Source organism: Borostomias antarcticus, assembly GCF_949987555.1.
Source record: "Borostomias antarcticus genome assembly, chromosome: 7".
Taxonomy (NCBI): domain Eukaryota; kingdom Metazoa; phylum Chordata; class Actinopteri; order Stomiiformes; family Stomiidae; genus Borostomias; species Borostomias antarcticus.
The window spans coordinates 4857585-4873292 of NC_140240.1; the positions used below are offsets into that span (position 1 = coordinate 4857585).

General features: G+C 45.6%; 2 protein-coding genes across 3 annotated transcripts in view; one reads left to right on the forward strand and one right to left on the reverse strand.

Annotated features, from left to right (window-relative positions):
* Window positions 1–6649, forward strand: part of ncoa3 (nuclear receptor coactivator 3) — a 29219-nt gene extending 22570 nt beyond the window's left edge. For both annotated transcript variants that reach the window (XM_084440816.1, XM_084440817.1), the window contains exons 12-22: window positions 106–232; window positions 331–558; window positions 1046–1258; window positions 1445–1562; window positions 1671–1842; window positions 1997–2347; window positions 2518–2619; window positions 2740–2980; window positions 3927–4116; window positions 4299–4668; window positions 4855–6649. In XM_084440816.1, coding sequence (XP_084296942.1) covers window positions 106–232; window positions 331–558; window positions 1046–1258; window positions 1445–1562; window positions 1671–1842; window positions 1997–2347; window positions 2518–2619; window positions 2740–2980; window positions 3927–4116; window positions 4299–4668; window positions 4855–4866 — 2124 coding nt within the window. In that variant the 3' untranslated portion in view covers window positions 4867–6649. The remainder of the gene's footprint in view (window positions 1–105; window positions 233–330; window positions 559–1045; window positions 1259–1444; window positions 1563–1670; window positions 1843–1996; window positions 2348–2517; window positions 2620–2739; window positions 2981–3926; window positions 4117–4298; window positions 4669–4854) is intronic.
* Window positions 6650–11445: 4796 nt separating this feature from the next.
* Window positions 11446–12608, reverse strand: id1 (inhibitor of DNA binding 1, HLH protein). Its single transcript, XM_084440821.1, has 2 exons — window positions 12129–12608; window positions 11446–11912 (listed from the first exon to the last, which is right to left on the reverse strand). The coding sequence occupies exons 1-2, from the start codon at window positions 12489–12491 to the stop codon at window positions 11877–11879; spliced, it is 399 nt and encodes a 132-aa protein (XP_084296947.1). The 5' UTR covers window positions 12492–12608; the 3' UTR covers window positions 11446–11876.
* Window positions 12609–15708: the final 3100 nt, after the last annotated feature.

The window sequence follows — 15708 nt, forward strand, 5'->3', positions numbered from 1 at the left end:
TTGTTATTTTCTTTCTTATGAAGGTTGTCCTTTTTTTTTTAAATTTGCTTTAGTTCAGATGGTTTCTCTGTAGATCCCCTAACTGACGCTGCTTCCTCTTCTCAGTCGGAGACTCTGGAGACCATTCTGGGTCGCCAAAGAAACCCCAGCTCTGGGTTTTACTCTGAGCCCGACTCCAGAAGCGGAAAAGAAGTTGGCAACAAGCAGGGAAATGGCCCGGACAGTTTTCATGGTAAACCATGGACTCAGCAAACCACACAACCTACTGTGCTTGTTTGTAACCCCTTGACCTTACCTTGTGTTGACCCCTGGTCCGTCTCTGTGTTCCAGACGGGGAGAGAGGGCCCATGGCCCCGGGTCAGAGAGGACTGTACCAGAGAGCTCTGTCTGTGGATGCCAAGCCCCTTGGAGGGCCCGGGACAGGCCTGGCAGGGAGGAGGAACGTGCCCTGCCCCACCCTGGTCAAACAGGAGAACATGGAGACCCCCATCCGCCCTGGCATGAACAACAGCTTCCCTGGAGGCATGGGTCTGGGTCCACCTCGGGGCGGTGCCACAAGTAACTAAATAAATATCCACTTCACATCACAATGTTAAGGCCGAACGCGGCCCAGTGAACGTGCATTCTTGTTGTCTCTGTACTCCCGCAGTCGTATGGACTTGAGTCCGCCATATCCAAGGAGGGGCAGTACTGCAAGCGTTCCATATTGGTATCATTCAAGAGGGGGAGAGATTCTTTGTCTTTAGACCAGTATCACCTAAATGTCTGTTCTGCATGCCTAGAATGTGGCCAGTGGTACCGAATCTTCCCCTCCAAATTACTCTATGCGTGGTACTGATGGAACATTTCACACTGTGCACGTAAATGACACATTCACGCCAGGCTGCGATACAATGTGCTGGCTTAATGCACAGTGGTAGTCCTTCCACCTTCATGGTGGCCTAGTAACAGCACTGGCATCTTTCCTGTCCTAGTAACAGCACTGATGTCTTTCCTGTCCTAGTAACAGCACTGATGTCTTTCCTGTCTTGTCCTTGTTCCGCAGGAGGCATGAACAGAGGCATGGGGATGCCACAGCGCCCCCCCATGGCTGGAGCAGGGGATTGGGGGATACCCCGGTCCAGTGCCAGTCCTGTAGGGCCAGCCGGACACCCTGCCATGGGCCGCCCTGGTATGATGGGAGGCCCCATGATCAACAGGTCCAACAGTGTTCCCGCCAACACCAGGTCCATGCTGCAGCAGCAGCTCTTGGAGATGGGTATGTACTGTGTGTGTGTGTGTGTGTGTGTGTGTGTGTTTGTGTTTGTGTGTTTATCGCAGTGTGTGACCTATCACAACCGTAATCAGTTTACGCGTTTTTTTTGTATGGCCAAGTGTTCATATGCTGTATGTGTGGATTTTGGGTATAGCTAGGTATGTATAATGTATACCAATCGTCCTGTAGGTTCCAATGAGGTGAATATGGGTATGAGTCCTTTTGGCGGGCATGGCCCCCCGCCCCAGTCCCCCTCCTGGCCTGACAGCGCCATGGGCATGGACGGACCACAGAGTAACTCCAACAGGTACACACGCATTCTTGTTCGGGTGAATACACACTCACCATCTCACACATTCAGTGGGCTCTGAGGGACCTACTCCATAAATGGGATACTTGTGTTGCTGTGCACCAGAGCCCATGTCGGGACGCCGCTGGACGAGCTGCTGGCGCCCCCTTCCACCAGCGAGGGCCAGAGTGACGAGCGGGCGCTGCTGGACCAGCTGGACTCTCTGCTCAACAACACGGACGGCGTCGCCCTGGAGGAGATCGACCGCGCCCTGGGCATCCCCGACCTCGTCGGCCAGGTAACCTCCCACGAGGACGCGCGAGAGGAATACAGACCCGCACGGCGCAGTATGCTCCCGCCTCGTTCACTGTAGAGATTAGAAAGGCAGCGTGTCGGAATGTCAGATGTCCAGCAATGATGCGTCGTCAACAGCTGCTCCTCTCCTCCTCCAGACCTCGCCAGGCCCAGAGCAGCGGCAGGGGGCGGGGCCTGGCCAGCGCCTGCCGTCAGAGCCCTTCGCCGGGCCGGACTCCTCCATGGGAATGGACCAGAAGCCCATGTACAGCCAGGGCTACTCCGGCCCCGCCTCCATGGGCATGCAGCCCACCTATGGGGGGGGTAACCCAATGCAGGGCCCCTCCCCTTCTGCCTTTAACCCCATGATGAACCAGATGGGCCAGGGCGGGGGCTTCCCGGGCATGGGTGCCATGGGTCACCCCCGCGCCAACATGATGAGACCACGCATGATAAGTGCCACCAAGCCGCTCCGACTGCAACTGCAGCAGAGACTACAGGGACAACAGGTACAAGCGCACACACACACACCCACACACACACGCAGCAGCAGAAGAAGAAATAGTTTGAATACAAAACATGCCTCCGTCATCAAAGAGAATGACAGCAGAGACTTGAACAGACCCCCTGTAACGATGGAGGACAGACGTGGATAACCTCTACTCTTCTTCCTCTCCAGTTCATGAACCAGAGCCGACAGGGTATGGCCATCAAGATGGAGAACACCCCGGGAGGAAACCCCGCTATGAGACCGGGCATGCAGCCGGGCATGGCTGGCCAGGTAGGCAGCTAATACCCTCCCTTCCTTCACCTGCAGGGGTGCGATTATCAGCGCCGGGTATTGTGGCAGGAGGTGTGATCACAGAGACGTCACAGGTGTCTGGCGTGTGTCTTCCCTCAGCCGGGCTTCCTGAACGCCCAGATGATGGCCCAGCGTAGCCGGGAGATGATGACCATGCAGATGAGGAGACACAGGATGATGATGATGCTCCAGCAGCAGCAGCAGCAGCAGCAGCAGGGGGCGGCAGGAGGCTTCAGCCCCCCTCCCAACGTCACGGCCCCAGCGGGGATGGAGAACCCGATGGCAGGACCCCCCATGAACCAGGCTGGCCAGCAGGCTTTCAACTACGGAGGCAGCTATGGTGAGCGCAGCTCTCTCCACGCCCTTACAGGCCTGGGGGCGGAAATACTATTTGAAATACTTTAATTTGACTTACTTTCTGTGCATGATTGCTCTTGTCTTGTACCAATGGTACAAGTAAGAAAATCCCACCCCCCACCTAAAGCCCCTCTGAGGAGTTTTTCAGTTTTGGTTGATTTTAACGGCACCATGTGGACAAAAGTGGTAGTGTTTTCCCAGAAAGAGACTGTGCACCAGCGCTTCGTGTCTGAATATCTCTTGCCTATACCAGCGTTTGTTTCTGAAGCCAGCAAAAATACGCTACTTGTCAGGAAAACTAGCAACAAGGTAAATTAATTGTTTCATCCTTTGTGGTCGACCCAAACACAACCCGAACACAACCCGAAGAGCCGAACAGATATCTATAGAATCACTACATAGAAACAGACAGTCTTCTTGCGGATGGCCGCATTTGCTAATAGTAGGTAATGTAGAGGCATCAGTATTCAAATTAGACTGTTTGACTGACCAGTCAGAACTCTTTATAGTGGGTTTAACACTCCAGGCAGACTGAAGCAAACATGATTGAAAGTATTTCAAATAGTATTTCCACCCAGGTCTGCACCCTTATCATTATGTGGGGCGGCTGTGGCTCAGTGGTAGAGCGGGTCGTCCAATGATCGTAGGGTCGGTGGGTCGAATCCCGCCTCCTCCTGTCCACATGTCGAAGTGTCGAGGGCAAGACACTGAACCCCGTGTCTGTGAATGTGTGGGTGAATGAGAGGCCATTGTAAAGTTCTTTGGATAAAAGCGCTATATAAGAGCAGTTGCACTATATACGTGCAATCTGCATATAGTAAATGTACCTTTTACCATAAAAGTTCAATTTCTTCTAATTGTTTACCTCCTATGTTAGGATACTGTGCTGCCTGCCTGACACTATCCTGTTTCCCTGGCTGTGTTTACAGGAATGAACCAGCAGGGGGACCCCTCGTTCATTGGCACTGGCAGCAGCCCACCCAACAGCATGATCCCAGGGCGGATGGGAGGGCCTCAGAATCCCATGATGCAAGGCATGCAGGGGAATCCCCAGGGGGGCACCATGTACCAGTCTGCAGACATGAAGGGCTGGCCACAGGGCAGCATGCCCAGGAACAAGTATGTCTGATACGCGGCTTCAGTAGAAGCACAAAACCAGTCATGTGACCTCTTTATACACATATGCTATGACCAATACACAAAATGCTGACCTCAATTTATGTCTGTCGACTTCGCTTGTTATGTGTTGGGAGTAAGTAACCCACACCCCGGCCTTCTCTCTCCCTCTCTCTTTCTCTCAGCTCGTATCCCCAGCAGCAGTTCTCCCAGCAGGGGAACCAGGGCCAGTTTGGGTCCATGATGATAAACGGCTCCATGGGTGCAGCAGGCCCGGTCAGCGGAGGAGGGCAGATGCAGGGTCAGATGCAGGGCCAGATGCAGGGCCCGATGCAGGGCCCGATGCAGAGCCCGATGCAGAGCCCGATGCAGAGCCCGATGCAGAGCCCGATGCAGGGCCCGATGCAGAGCCCGATGCAGAGCCCGATGCAGGGCCAGATGCAGGGCCAGATGCAGGGTCAAATGCAGGGCCAGATGCAGGGCCAGATTCCGGGCCAAATGCAGGGCCAGATGGGTATGAACTCCATGGGCCGCATGCCAATGGGACCTGATCAGGTAAATAATATTTTTAAATACTATTAAAGAACTGGGTTGTGTTATAAATAGATTCTAATGGTTATATCTCATATATTTCAAATGTCTATTCAAATAAATATATTGATTATTGATTATTGATTACTCAACATCAGACTGTGCAGGTTTAATGTAATATTTCACCTCCACGCCCCGTGTCGTTTGCAGAAGTATTGCTAAAGAGTAGTGGCAGCAGTGAGAACCCTCGCCAAGGGGGCAGCAGAGACTGGATCTCCCCAGCTGTGTGACGGCAGCCTGGGGCAGTAGACGGGCTGGCCCAGCGGGAACCATGTGGAGACCAGGACCTGCTACGCTCACCTCAGACCTGGGGGGGGGGACGCAACCACAACAAGTCACCACGGTGAAAACATCACAGACTGCCCAGAAGGCTGGGGAATAAGGACAAACTCACGAATCCCTACTCCACTCTCATGCCTTTGTAGTCTCACTTCTGGCTGGATGGACTTGGTGAGGCCATGCTCTCTCTGACTGTGTGCGTGCATGTGTGTGTGTGCGCGTGCATGCGGGCGGGCATGCGTGCGCACGTTTGTGAGTGTGTGGGTGAGACAGAGAGACCTTGAGCTGGTCATGCAGTATACAGGATCACTGCTGGGAAAAATAATGGATTTTGGGAATGGAATTATGGTACAACTAGCTATGGCTGCACTTTACCAGAAGGCTTCTATGTAAAAGGATTGTTGCAATATTTCTAGTCATTACAGCCTTATTAGAGATTCAATGCCTTCACAACAATGGTTTTCTTTTATCCTTTGGTTGCATATCATTTTAACAAATATCATTGGAAGCTGTAAGCACAGGTTGTTTCTATATTATGCAGATTCAAGCAATAAATCTAGCCTCTATGCTTTATACTGAAACTGAGCATCATAACCCTGGCAAGAAAATGGTACTGCAGTATTAGATGTCACGGATTGTAAATAAGAATTGTAAATATGCTGCAACTGTATTGTACATGCTTTTTATAGATATCTTCTTTTTGCACAGTGTATAAAACTAGGTCATATTCTAACTCTAATCTTTTTGACAAATGTTGCGGGCTTGTGGGTTTCCCCTCTTCCACTTTGTTGTAACTCTCCATATATTCATTTTAAGTGAAAATAACCATGCATTTCTCTTTAAAGAGGCACTTTCTATCTGATGGTATAAGCTTTCTAATTATCAAATGTTTTTATGGTAATGATTGAAACCAACTCATAGGACAGTCCCTTTAAGTACTTGTAGATTGTGTGTGTGTGCGTGCGTGCATTCGTTCGTGCGTTCAAGAAAAGAGACTGGGTGGGTGAGTCCTTGTGGTTGTTCATAGCAGAGCAGAGAGAAGTTGAGAATGGTTTCTAAGTTCTACAGTCTGGGGACGGTTCCCTCCATGATGCTTCTTCCCTCACTTGCTTTTCTGCTGTGGAGTTTCTTTTTATTTCCTGTGACTGTTATTTTTGACTCTGAGAAATCTACCTTTTAACATGCAGTCAGTCCAAAGATATTTTTCCAGTTATTTGTATAGTTTCTGAGATTGCAGATGTACATTTTTTTGTCTGTGTTAGATGAATGCCTACTATGCTTTTGTACTATGTACTGTATGCATAGGCGTCTGGGCACACTGCCCCCACACTCTGTGACCATAATAGGATATGGGGAACCAAACTACAAGCATAGATAGCCATCTGGTTGGAGTGCAGGAGTGTTCTGCTGTTGAAGAGGAATATACCCATGGATTGGAATGAAATACTATTTAAGACATATCTCTTGTGTTCTCTTCTCTTCAAGATAGATATGGTGTTGAATTTGAGTACTTCAGGAAATTACAAACAATTTCAATGAAGTATAAAGAGCAAATAATTGGATCCTCGGCTGTTCATATTTTTTCTTTTACTTTTGCATTTTACAGGATGTATATTACAGAAGTGTTTTCCCTTGATGTTGATATTGATGTAAATACAAATTTCTATTTAAACACTTGTGGCTCCAACTTTTGTCATATGTTACGTCACTTTAATTCTTCTGACTCAATTTTTGTGTATTTTCAAGTTTCATCTTGCTACACTACTTGCTATACTACTATGTGGTATATGGTAAGGCTTTCAGATTATGATATGCCTAATCAATTATCCCAAATTTCCACATTGACTATGTTTGACATTCATCATTGACATTGCTTGCGGGAATAGAGGTATACAGAGTACACCACCTTCTGAACCACCACTGATTTTGGAACAATTCCAGCCAATTAACTACTGAACTATACCCACTTCTTCAGCCACCACTACATCACTAGTCTCGCGATGCCAGACTTTAGAGACTGACTTGTGAGTCTACTACACCACCAATAATCGGTCACAGACAAGGATACAACATGTCATGTAGCACTTTAACAGAAGGTGGAGCTCTCTCCTGGAGGTTGGTTAATGGTGTCAGTATGAGGTGTCTATGATAGGGAGGTTAGGCAAGGCAAGTTTATTTGTATAGCACATTTCAGCAACGAGGCAATTCAAAGTGCTTTGAGACATTAAAAGCATCAAGACAAAGTGTAAGAAACACATAAAAGGTCATATAAAACGAAATATAAAAAAGGACATTTAAAACAAAATGCAGGAAAAAATAAAATACAGGAATAAAAGTTACAGTGCAGTGTATGAATGAATAATTACTTGATTTAATAAAAAGCGGCAAAAAGAAAAGTCTTCAGTTTTGATTTTTTTTTTTTAACGTTTTTATTTATTTATTTTATTTTTATTTAACCTTTATTTAATCAGGTAAAGAAGCTCGAGATCTTTTTCGAGCAACACCTGACCAAAATGGCAGCATAAAAAACAAAACTAAAACAAAGACAGAACAATATAGAACACAGTTGGCCAGAAGACAGAACACAGACAAAAGAAGGGAGAAAGATAAAATAGAGCATGCAGTAACCAAAGTGGGATGGGGGGGGGTTAAAGGGAATGCTGTGGAAGGATGGTCAAGTTAGATTAGCATCATACACATGCACCATTACTACAGGGTGTAAAATGACCAATAAACATTATGTAGTAAAGCATTTGCACACTCCCAAACCAGTCATTAAAAAGTCTGTGAGTTGAGCTTTATAATTATGCAGTATTATAAGTCTGGAGCTTCAGAGATTTTTGAAGTCCATTCCAGGTAGAGGGAGCAGAGAATATGAAAGCCCTCTTCCCAAACTCAGTGCGAGTTCTGGGGACTAATGCAGTTAGGTAGTCCTGAGAACCCAAATTATAAGATGAGGACGATATGGGGGTCAGATATGTACAGAAATATAAAGGTAACAGACCAATGAATGATTTTCAGATGAAGATGTACCAATGGAAAAGCCTATGAGTAGACAAGGACAGCCAACTACCTTCTCATATAACGTACTATGGTGAGTAAGTGATCTACAGACAGTAATGAACCTTAGGGCACCATGATAGGTAGCATCCAGCATGAGCAAAGAAGTAGAACAGGCATTCATGTACAATACATCTCCATAATCAAGCACTGGCAAAAAAAAAGTAGCAGCGACAAGCCTCTTTTTGGCATATAAGGAAAAACATGTCTTGTTTTTAAAATAGAAACCCAACCTTACTTTCAACTTCTTAGCCAGATTTTCAATGTGTGGTTTAAAAGACAAAAGTCATTATCAAGAATAAATCCTAGATAGTTGCAGCAGACCTGCAGTTTTTTGGATGTTTGTTCCAGGTATGTGGAGCATAAAAGCTGAACGCTGATTCTCCATGTTTTGTTTTAACTCTGGGGACAGAAAGCAGGCCTGTGCCAGATGACCTGAGAGGTCTGGATGGTTCATAACGTAGCAGCAGATCAGAAATATATTTTGGCCCTAAACCATTCATTGCTTTATAAACCAACAGGAGTATTTTAAAGTCAATTCTTTGACAGACAGGAAGCCAGTGTAAAGACCTCAGAAGTGGAGTGATGTGATCCAATTTCTTAGTAGGACTCGAGCAGCAGTGTTCTGAATCAGCTGCAGCTGTCTGATCGATTTTTTAGAGAGACCTGTAAACACACCGTTACAATAGTTGAGCCTATTGTATCCCTACAGGATTGTATCAAGGCACAGATCTGGGGAAGGGTACAAAAAAAATTCAGGAGCATTGAAGGTCCCAACGAGCACAGTGGTCTCTATCATTCGTAAATGGAATAAGTTTGGAACCATCCTAGAGCTGGCCGCCCTGCCTTACGGAGAAATCGTGGGAGAAGGGCCTTTGTCAGGGAGGTGACCAAGAACTCGATGGTCACTCTGACAGAGCTCCAGCGTTCCTCTGTGGAAATGGGAGAACCTTCCAGAAGGACAACCATCTCTGCAGCACTCAACCAATCAGGCCTTTATAGAGTGGCCAGACCGAAGCCACTCCTCAGGCACATGACATGACCCCACTTGGAGTTTGCCAAAAGGCACCTAAAGGACTCTCAGTCCATGACATTTTTTTTAATCTGGTCTGATGAAACCACAATTGAAATATTTGGCCTGGATGCCAAGGGTCATGTCTGGAGGAAATCAGGCACTGCACATCCAGTAAAGCATGACGGTAGCATCATGCTGTGGGGATGTTTTCCAGCCACAGGAACTGGGAGACTAGTCAGGATCGAGGGAAAGATGAATGCAGCGATGTACAAAGAGATCCTTCAGAGATCCTTGATGAACACCTGCTCCAGAGCGCTCTGGACCTCAGACTGGGGCGAAGGTTCACCTTCCTATAGGACAATGACCCTAAGCACACAGCCAAGATAACAAAGGAGTGGCTTCGGAACAAGTCTTTGAATGTCCTTGAGTGGCCCAGCCAGAGCCCAGACTTGAATCGGATTTAACATCTCTGGAGAGATCTGAAAATGGCTGTGCACCAACGCTCCCCATCCAACCTGATGGAGCTTGAGAGGATCTGCAAAGAAGAATGGGAGAAACTGACCAAAAATAGGTGTGCCAAGCTTGTAGCATCATGCTCAACAATACTTGAGGCTGTAACAAAGTATTGAGTAAAGGGTGTAAAGCACATGTGATATTTGAGTGTTTTATTTTGAATACATTTGCAAAAATCTCTACAAAAAACGGTTTTCACTCTGTCATTGTGGGGTTTTGTGTGTAGTATTTTGAGGGGAAATTTTTATGTAATCAATTTTGGAATAAGGCTGTAACATAACATGTAGAAAGGAATACTTTCCGCTGTGAAACGGAACACTACGTTTGCTATTTGTCAATGATTGTATTTCGATAAATGAGCACAAGGTGGCGCTAAATTATAAGGCAAGTCTTACCCATCATGAGCCTACCAATTCACACAGATGGCATTAGAATTATATTGCGCTGTTGGAACAACTAGGCCTGTCGAATAATGTTTTCTGGGATTGGATTAGAATCGATAGTCAAAAAAGTTAGATGTAGGCTACAATGACAATCAGTGCAGTATGCCTATTAACCTATAGTCCGTACCAAACCTTCACCCGTCCAGTCAGACAGAATTATGTAAGAGGGATTTGTAAACGTTGCTCTCCGCAGAATAATTTTCTTAATAAAAAAAAATAAAAAAATTATCAGATGCAATATAGGTTAATCATTATTGAACGCAAAGAATGTGCATAATGCCTTATTTTATCCACAACGTAGCTGGGCATTACTCAGGCTAAATGAGGCACACAGTCTTTGCCCATTTCTTTCAGTTGGGTAGCCTATGTTTATAACAAATATAAAATAGAATACGTTAATAGCCTGCTTATAACCACGTCTACTGTACTGTGTGGGAATATATAACAGAGAGCAAGACTCTTTCTTGGCAGCGTTCCCGGCCCATCTGCGGCCTGGCTCGTGGATTACTGTTTGTTAATGTTTCAATCAGCTGTGTGTTGAGGAATGTGGAGCTATTTAACCTGAACTTCCCCAGGTGTGCCGAGGCGCCGCTCAGTCTGGGCCCCGCCGCCCTCCCCTGCCCTTGGCACAAAGCTATCACACAAACACAATCACACACTGGCCGTGCCTCAGAACGCCGGGGCTGCAGCTGTGCGCATCGCACCGCAGGGAAATGGGAAAAACATTGCACCAGGGAGACAGAATAAATCTTATAACGAATTGCCTTTCCAAACCGGTTTAACCCATGCCCTGCTGAAAGACAAAACGCTAGAGGATCAGATTTAGAGGTTTCTGAATTGAAACACCATTATTGTTTTTGTGAAAGCTCGTCTTAATAGCCTAAATAAATAAATAAATAAAATCGTATTTTAAATGTAAAAAGTCGTTTAATACCTAAAATAATAGTTTTGCTCGGAAATAACTGTATAGTGCAAATCTTGTAATAGCCTACTATTTTGTTCAGGTAACCATTATGAATAATCAAGATTTCTCCACTCAGCTAATTAGGGGACCTCTCCTGCAATCTGGTATGTTAACAGGGTTGACAACAGCAATTAGACCAAATGGGTGAACTGGTAAGTTATTAAGTAGACCAGTAGCCTATCTGTGGCTGTCATTAATGTATTGAGCATTTGTTGCACAATATTTGGTAAAAGCCACTGAACAATTCAAGGCTCAGTTTTCATGTGTGCTTCATGTGTGCTGTAAATGTGAAAACATTCTTATGACTCGTCTTATCCCTGCCCCCCCCCCCCCCCCCACCCCCCTCTCCCCCAACCCTCCACCCCCACATATCTGTACACACACACACACTAGAAATTCTTGTTCAAAAATAATTGTCTTGTTTTAATAAAAACACAAATAAGGTACATTGTCAGAAAACAATATCTTTCACATAATGTGGCATTGTAATATACAATACAGTTTGTCGCTCAGGAATCTGAGAAATGTATTTTTTTTTCTTTAACAAAATTTCTACATGTTTTACAGGATACAAAAACGTGACAGAAACGTTAACTTTCTTAAGAAACTCTACAAGCAACAAGCAATGCTGGTTGCACTGGTAGCCTAACTGCCATGGTCCCCTGGCTAGCCCAGTCTATTTTGGACACTCGTCTCCAAGAGACCTCGGGTGAATCGAAGGCCTTGAATGACAGTTTCTCTCCACTAGAGAATGTCCATTGGATGTATTTTCTAGTACGGGAGTTTGCAACGTCCCTACTCAGTTCAAGGTTTTGACGTGGTCGAATGGCACATCAGGTAGCCTTGTTCGTTCTTCATGGTGCTCACTATGGAATGATGAGGGCGGTGCTCCCTTGGTCTAGCGGCACATGATTCTGTCATCCGAGCATCCATTCTGCAGAAGGAATAAACACACTTATTAGTTGAGAGTCATATACACAGAGCAAACAAACATTTTAATCCAACGCCGAACAACAACTTTACACACACACGCCAGTTACTTTTACGCAAACTACTGACCATTCAAAATGGTTGTTGCAGTGATGACAAGATTAGAATCCCACTGTGATGATTGTACAGAAACTACAAATACATGTAAGAATATATTTACCTCAACGGCGATGCTGGCAAGCTCTGCATTCAGAGTTGTCAGCGGTGTGCGGGGCACGATGCTCGCCGAATGCTGGCGGCTCTTCTCCGGCTCGTCCAACTCCACTTGCAGGTCCCAAATGTAGTCAATGACGTGCTGGAGGATCTCCACCTTGCTGGCCTTCTTGTTCGTGGGCAGGGTGGGTACGAGTTCTTTGAGTTTGCTGTAGCAACTGTTCATGTCCTGCAGGAAGACGGTCATCTGCTCGTCCAGCAGCGGGATCTTGCACTTGGTGATGGCCAGGCTCTGGTCAGACAGGCATCGCACCATTTCCTCGCCGCCGACCTTGCTCTTCAATGCGCAGGTAGATCCGACAACCTTCATCTTGATTGATTGATGCTGAAGATGTACTTTCCAAAGAAAACGAAAAAGATTGTGCGTAAAAGTCGCTAGGACAGGCTGAAGTGTCTCTCTAAAAAAATGCTCTCAATGTTAGTAGCACTGCAATGTTGACAGTTCCTCAACAGCCACATGAGAGCACCTCCTTAGCTTTATACAAGACCAGAGCCTGGGGGCGTTTCCAAAGGCGTCCTGTTTGCGGAGTGAAGCCAATGGCACGGTTGCATTTGCACTAGAAGGACGAACCACAACTGTACTCTTAACCAATAGGAGCGCAAGGCTGGTTATCATGAGTTACAATCTGTTTGAGGGATGGCGTTACAAATGGAAACAAATGTGTGTCTTTTACGGGTGATATGTGGGAATCCAGCTGTCCATGGCTTGGGGACTCTGCAGGTGTAGAGTGCCTGGGGACAGTCAAGGGGTGGTGTGTATGGGTATGTACTGTGTGAATGTGTGTGGGATGAGAGGAGATGAATAGGATGAATGGGTGATGATAATAACCATAGCGCCCTAGATTTGCCGCATACCATTATAAATGGCACCACAGGTGTACATAACAATGGTACGAAAAAAACAAACGAAGGAATGTAATTACAATCGATAATCACTGGCATGGGTAATTTCTATTCAAAGCTTCCTAGTCAAGTTAATTTAAAGAACATCACTAACAAGACAAACATAAGAATGTGTCTGATGGCATTTTGTTATAACATTCAAATTGGTAAGGAACAACAATGAATGTATTAGCCCGACTGGACACGTTTCTGATATGGGCTAAAGACTGTTTGGCGCATATCCTCCCCGTAGCTATAATCTATAGCGATATAAAGCCTAAATGTAAAGCTTCCCTTATACTTTCAAACTTCACTTTTTAGCACAGACTCTCTTTTTCCTCTCGTGAAGCAAGCCCCTGTGAGGAACTTCACGGATTCCTTCACATGTTCTCCGTGTGTGCTCAGCCTTGTGTGCACATTGAAATTGCATTGCTCTGTTCTGAATCTTCCCCCAGATTGTCCAAACAAGCCGAAGCAGACTGGCAGGCGCCAGCGTCGTGACGTCACCCATTCATCCGAGCCTTGACGCCTGTCAGCCTGGCGCCGCGCGGGCGGTCTCCATGGAGACCTCAAACAACAGGCTTCGCACTCCCCCATTCACCTGCATAGCGCGCGGACCCTGAGAACAAACTGGCTTCGGAGATCATCATTCATTTATCACCTTAAATCACTCTGATGAGATTACCGCCCCGCGCACCTGCAAACGGCCATTGTCACAAGCTAACTCCAGTGTCTTTAACCAGAAGAGAGAGAAAGGGAGGGCGGGAGCATTTAAACCATGTAGGCTACCACATTTTACACAAATATGCAGGATTATAACTTGCAGCATTCCTTCATATGAAACTGCTCAGTCTTTTTTTTTTTTTTTTTTTTTTTTTTTTATAGCAGTCTATTTTTCAATGAAAGTGTGCAGGAGCCTTTAAATGAATGGGTTTAGAATAGTAGGCTACACATAGCCTACAATAGACTACAATAGTGTAGGCTCCTATATTTATACTTTAACGTTTTAGGTTAATATTTTTCCCATGCATTTGATTATAATTTCTTGTTGGTTTTGTTTGTATGGTGAAATGTTAGCCTATTTTTTGATATGGTGTTTTTAAAAAGTCTATTCTGCTTACTTATTCAAATACCTCAACATGGTACTACTCATTCATTAAAACACGTTTTTCCATAACCTATAATTCCATAATGCTTTTTCATGTATCAGTAGGCTTATTAGACCATGTGACATAGCTTATAACAGACCAATAATAACAACTGCAGCTAAATAACAAAGTTAACAACTAGGAACTGTTTCAAGTTGTTGCAGTAGCCCATAAAACCCCCACCCCCTTTCTTTTTTTGCCCTCTGTCCTAGGTCGCAGCTGACAGGGCGGAGGGAGAGAGGGAGGGAGGGACGGGTGGGCAGAACAATGGGAGTGCGGTGCAGGGATTGTGGGAGAGAATCTAGGCTGGAGCCACAGTGTCTGGAGCGCCCCTCCACTCCCCTCATCCAGCTTTTGTTCAGCTGCAAAAGCTATCAGCACTTCCTACTGACACCAACAATAACTCCACACAGCTGGGCCCTTTTCAGCCTGTTTACAGCACATCAAGGCAAGAGGAGAGGGAAGAGGCGCAGGAGGGAAAAGAAAAGTGAAACATATTAGCTCCTGATTTTAACTGACAGAATGGCAAGGACACCCCCTCCCCTACACACACACACACACACACACACACACACACACACACAACCCCTCTAACAACACACTCTGCAGACATTCAGAATAATATATTGTAAGGCCAAATCGTCACTGAATGATTTTGATTAATTGCAAATATAGGCTATGTGAGGTAAAACAGACTCTGTACCTCACCTATATTTGATTATCCAATGATTATGGGTTATCTTAATCCAGTATACTTGTCCAGTCTAGTACTGCATCAAACAGCGGAAATGCAGTTGCAATCTGTCAGTTGGAGCACTCTGTACTAAACTGTGTTTTTACTGGAATGCACGGACCAAACCAGAACTTTTTCCAATATCATTGTTCCTTTCTTAAAATGAGAAGAGTATGCCCTTTTATAAGCCCTCTTATCACTAGAGAAAATAGATCCACAAAAGCAGAGTACAGGAAGCAGAAAGGGAAAAGTTTGTGCAGGACTTTGTTCAGCGGAAATGGGACATTCCAGGAATGTTTTAACTCTTTTGTTGCTGTTATTATTACTTCAGGACAATAGGTAGTTCTCAGTTTACTTCCTGAAACATGAAAGCACTAAAACTCTTATGATAATAATTGACTAGATATATTTGTTTCTGTCATAAGGGATCTGTTATGTCACTTTGTTACTATTGTGGCTTTAAGTGAAAGCAGAATGATGATGAAAGCAGTATTTTCAACATGTTTCAAGCATACATACATGCGTACACACACACACACACACACACACACACACACACACACACACACACACACACACACACACACACACACACACACAGTCCTCTCAGTGTCCATCTCCCTGCAGCTGTGGGTTTCCAGTTCCCAGTCTGGCTCTTCCTGTTAGGTGGATAAAGATGACACCTGTGTGCAGGTGTGTGGAGACAGCCAGCAGGGACTGGGTGGGGTTTGGTATCAGGTGCAAACAGTGTGGCTGAACGTTGT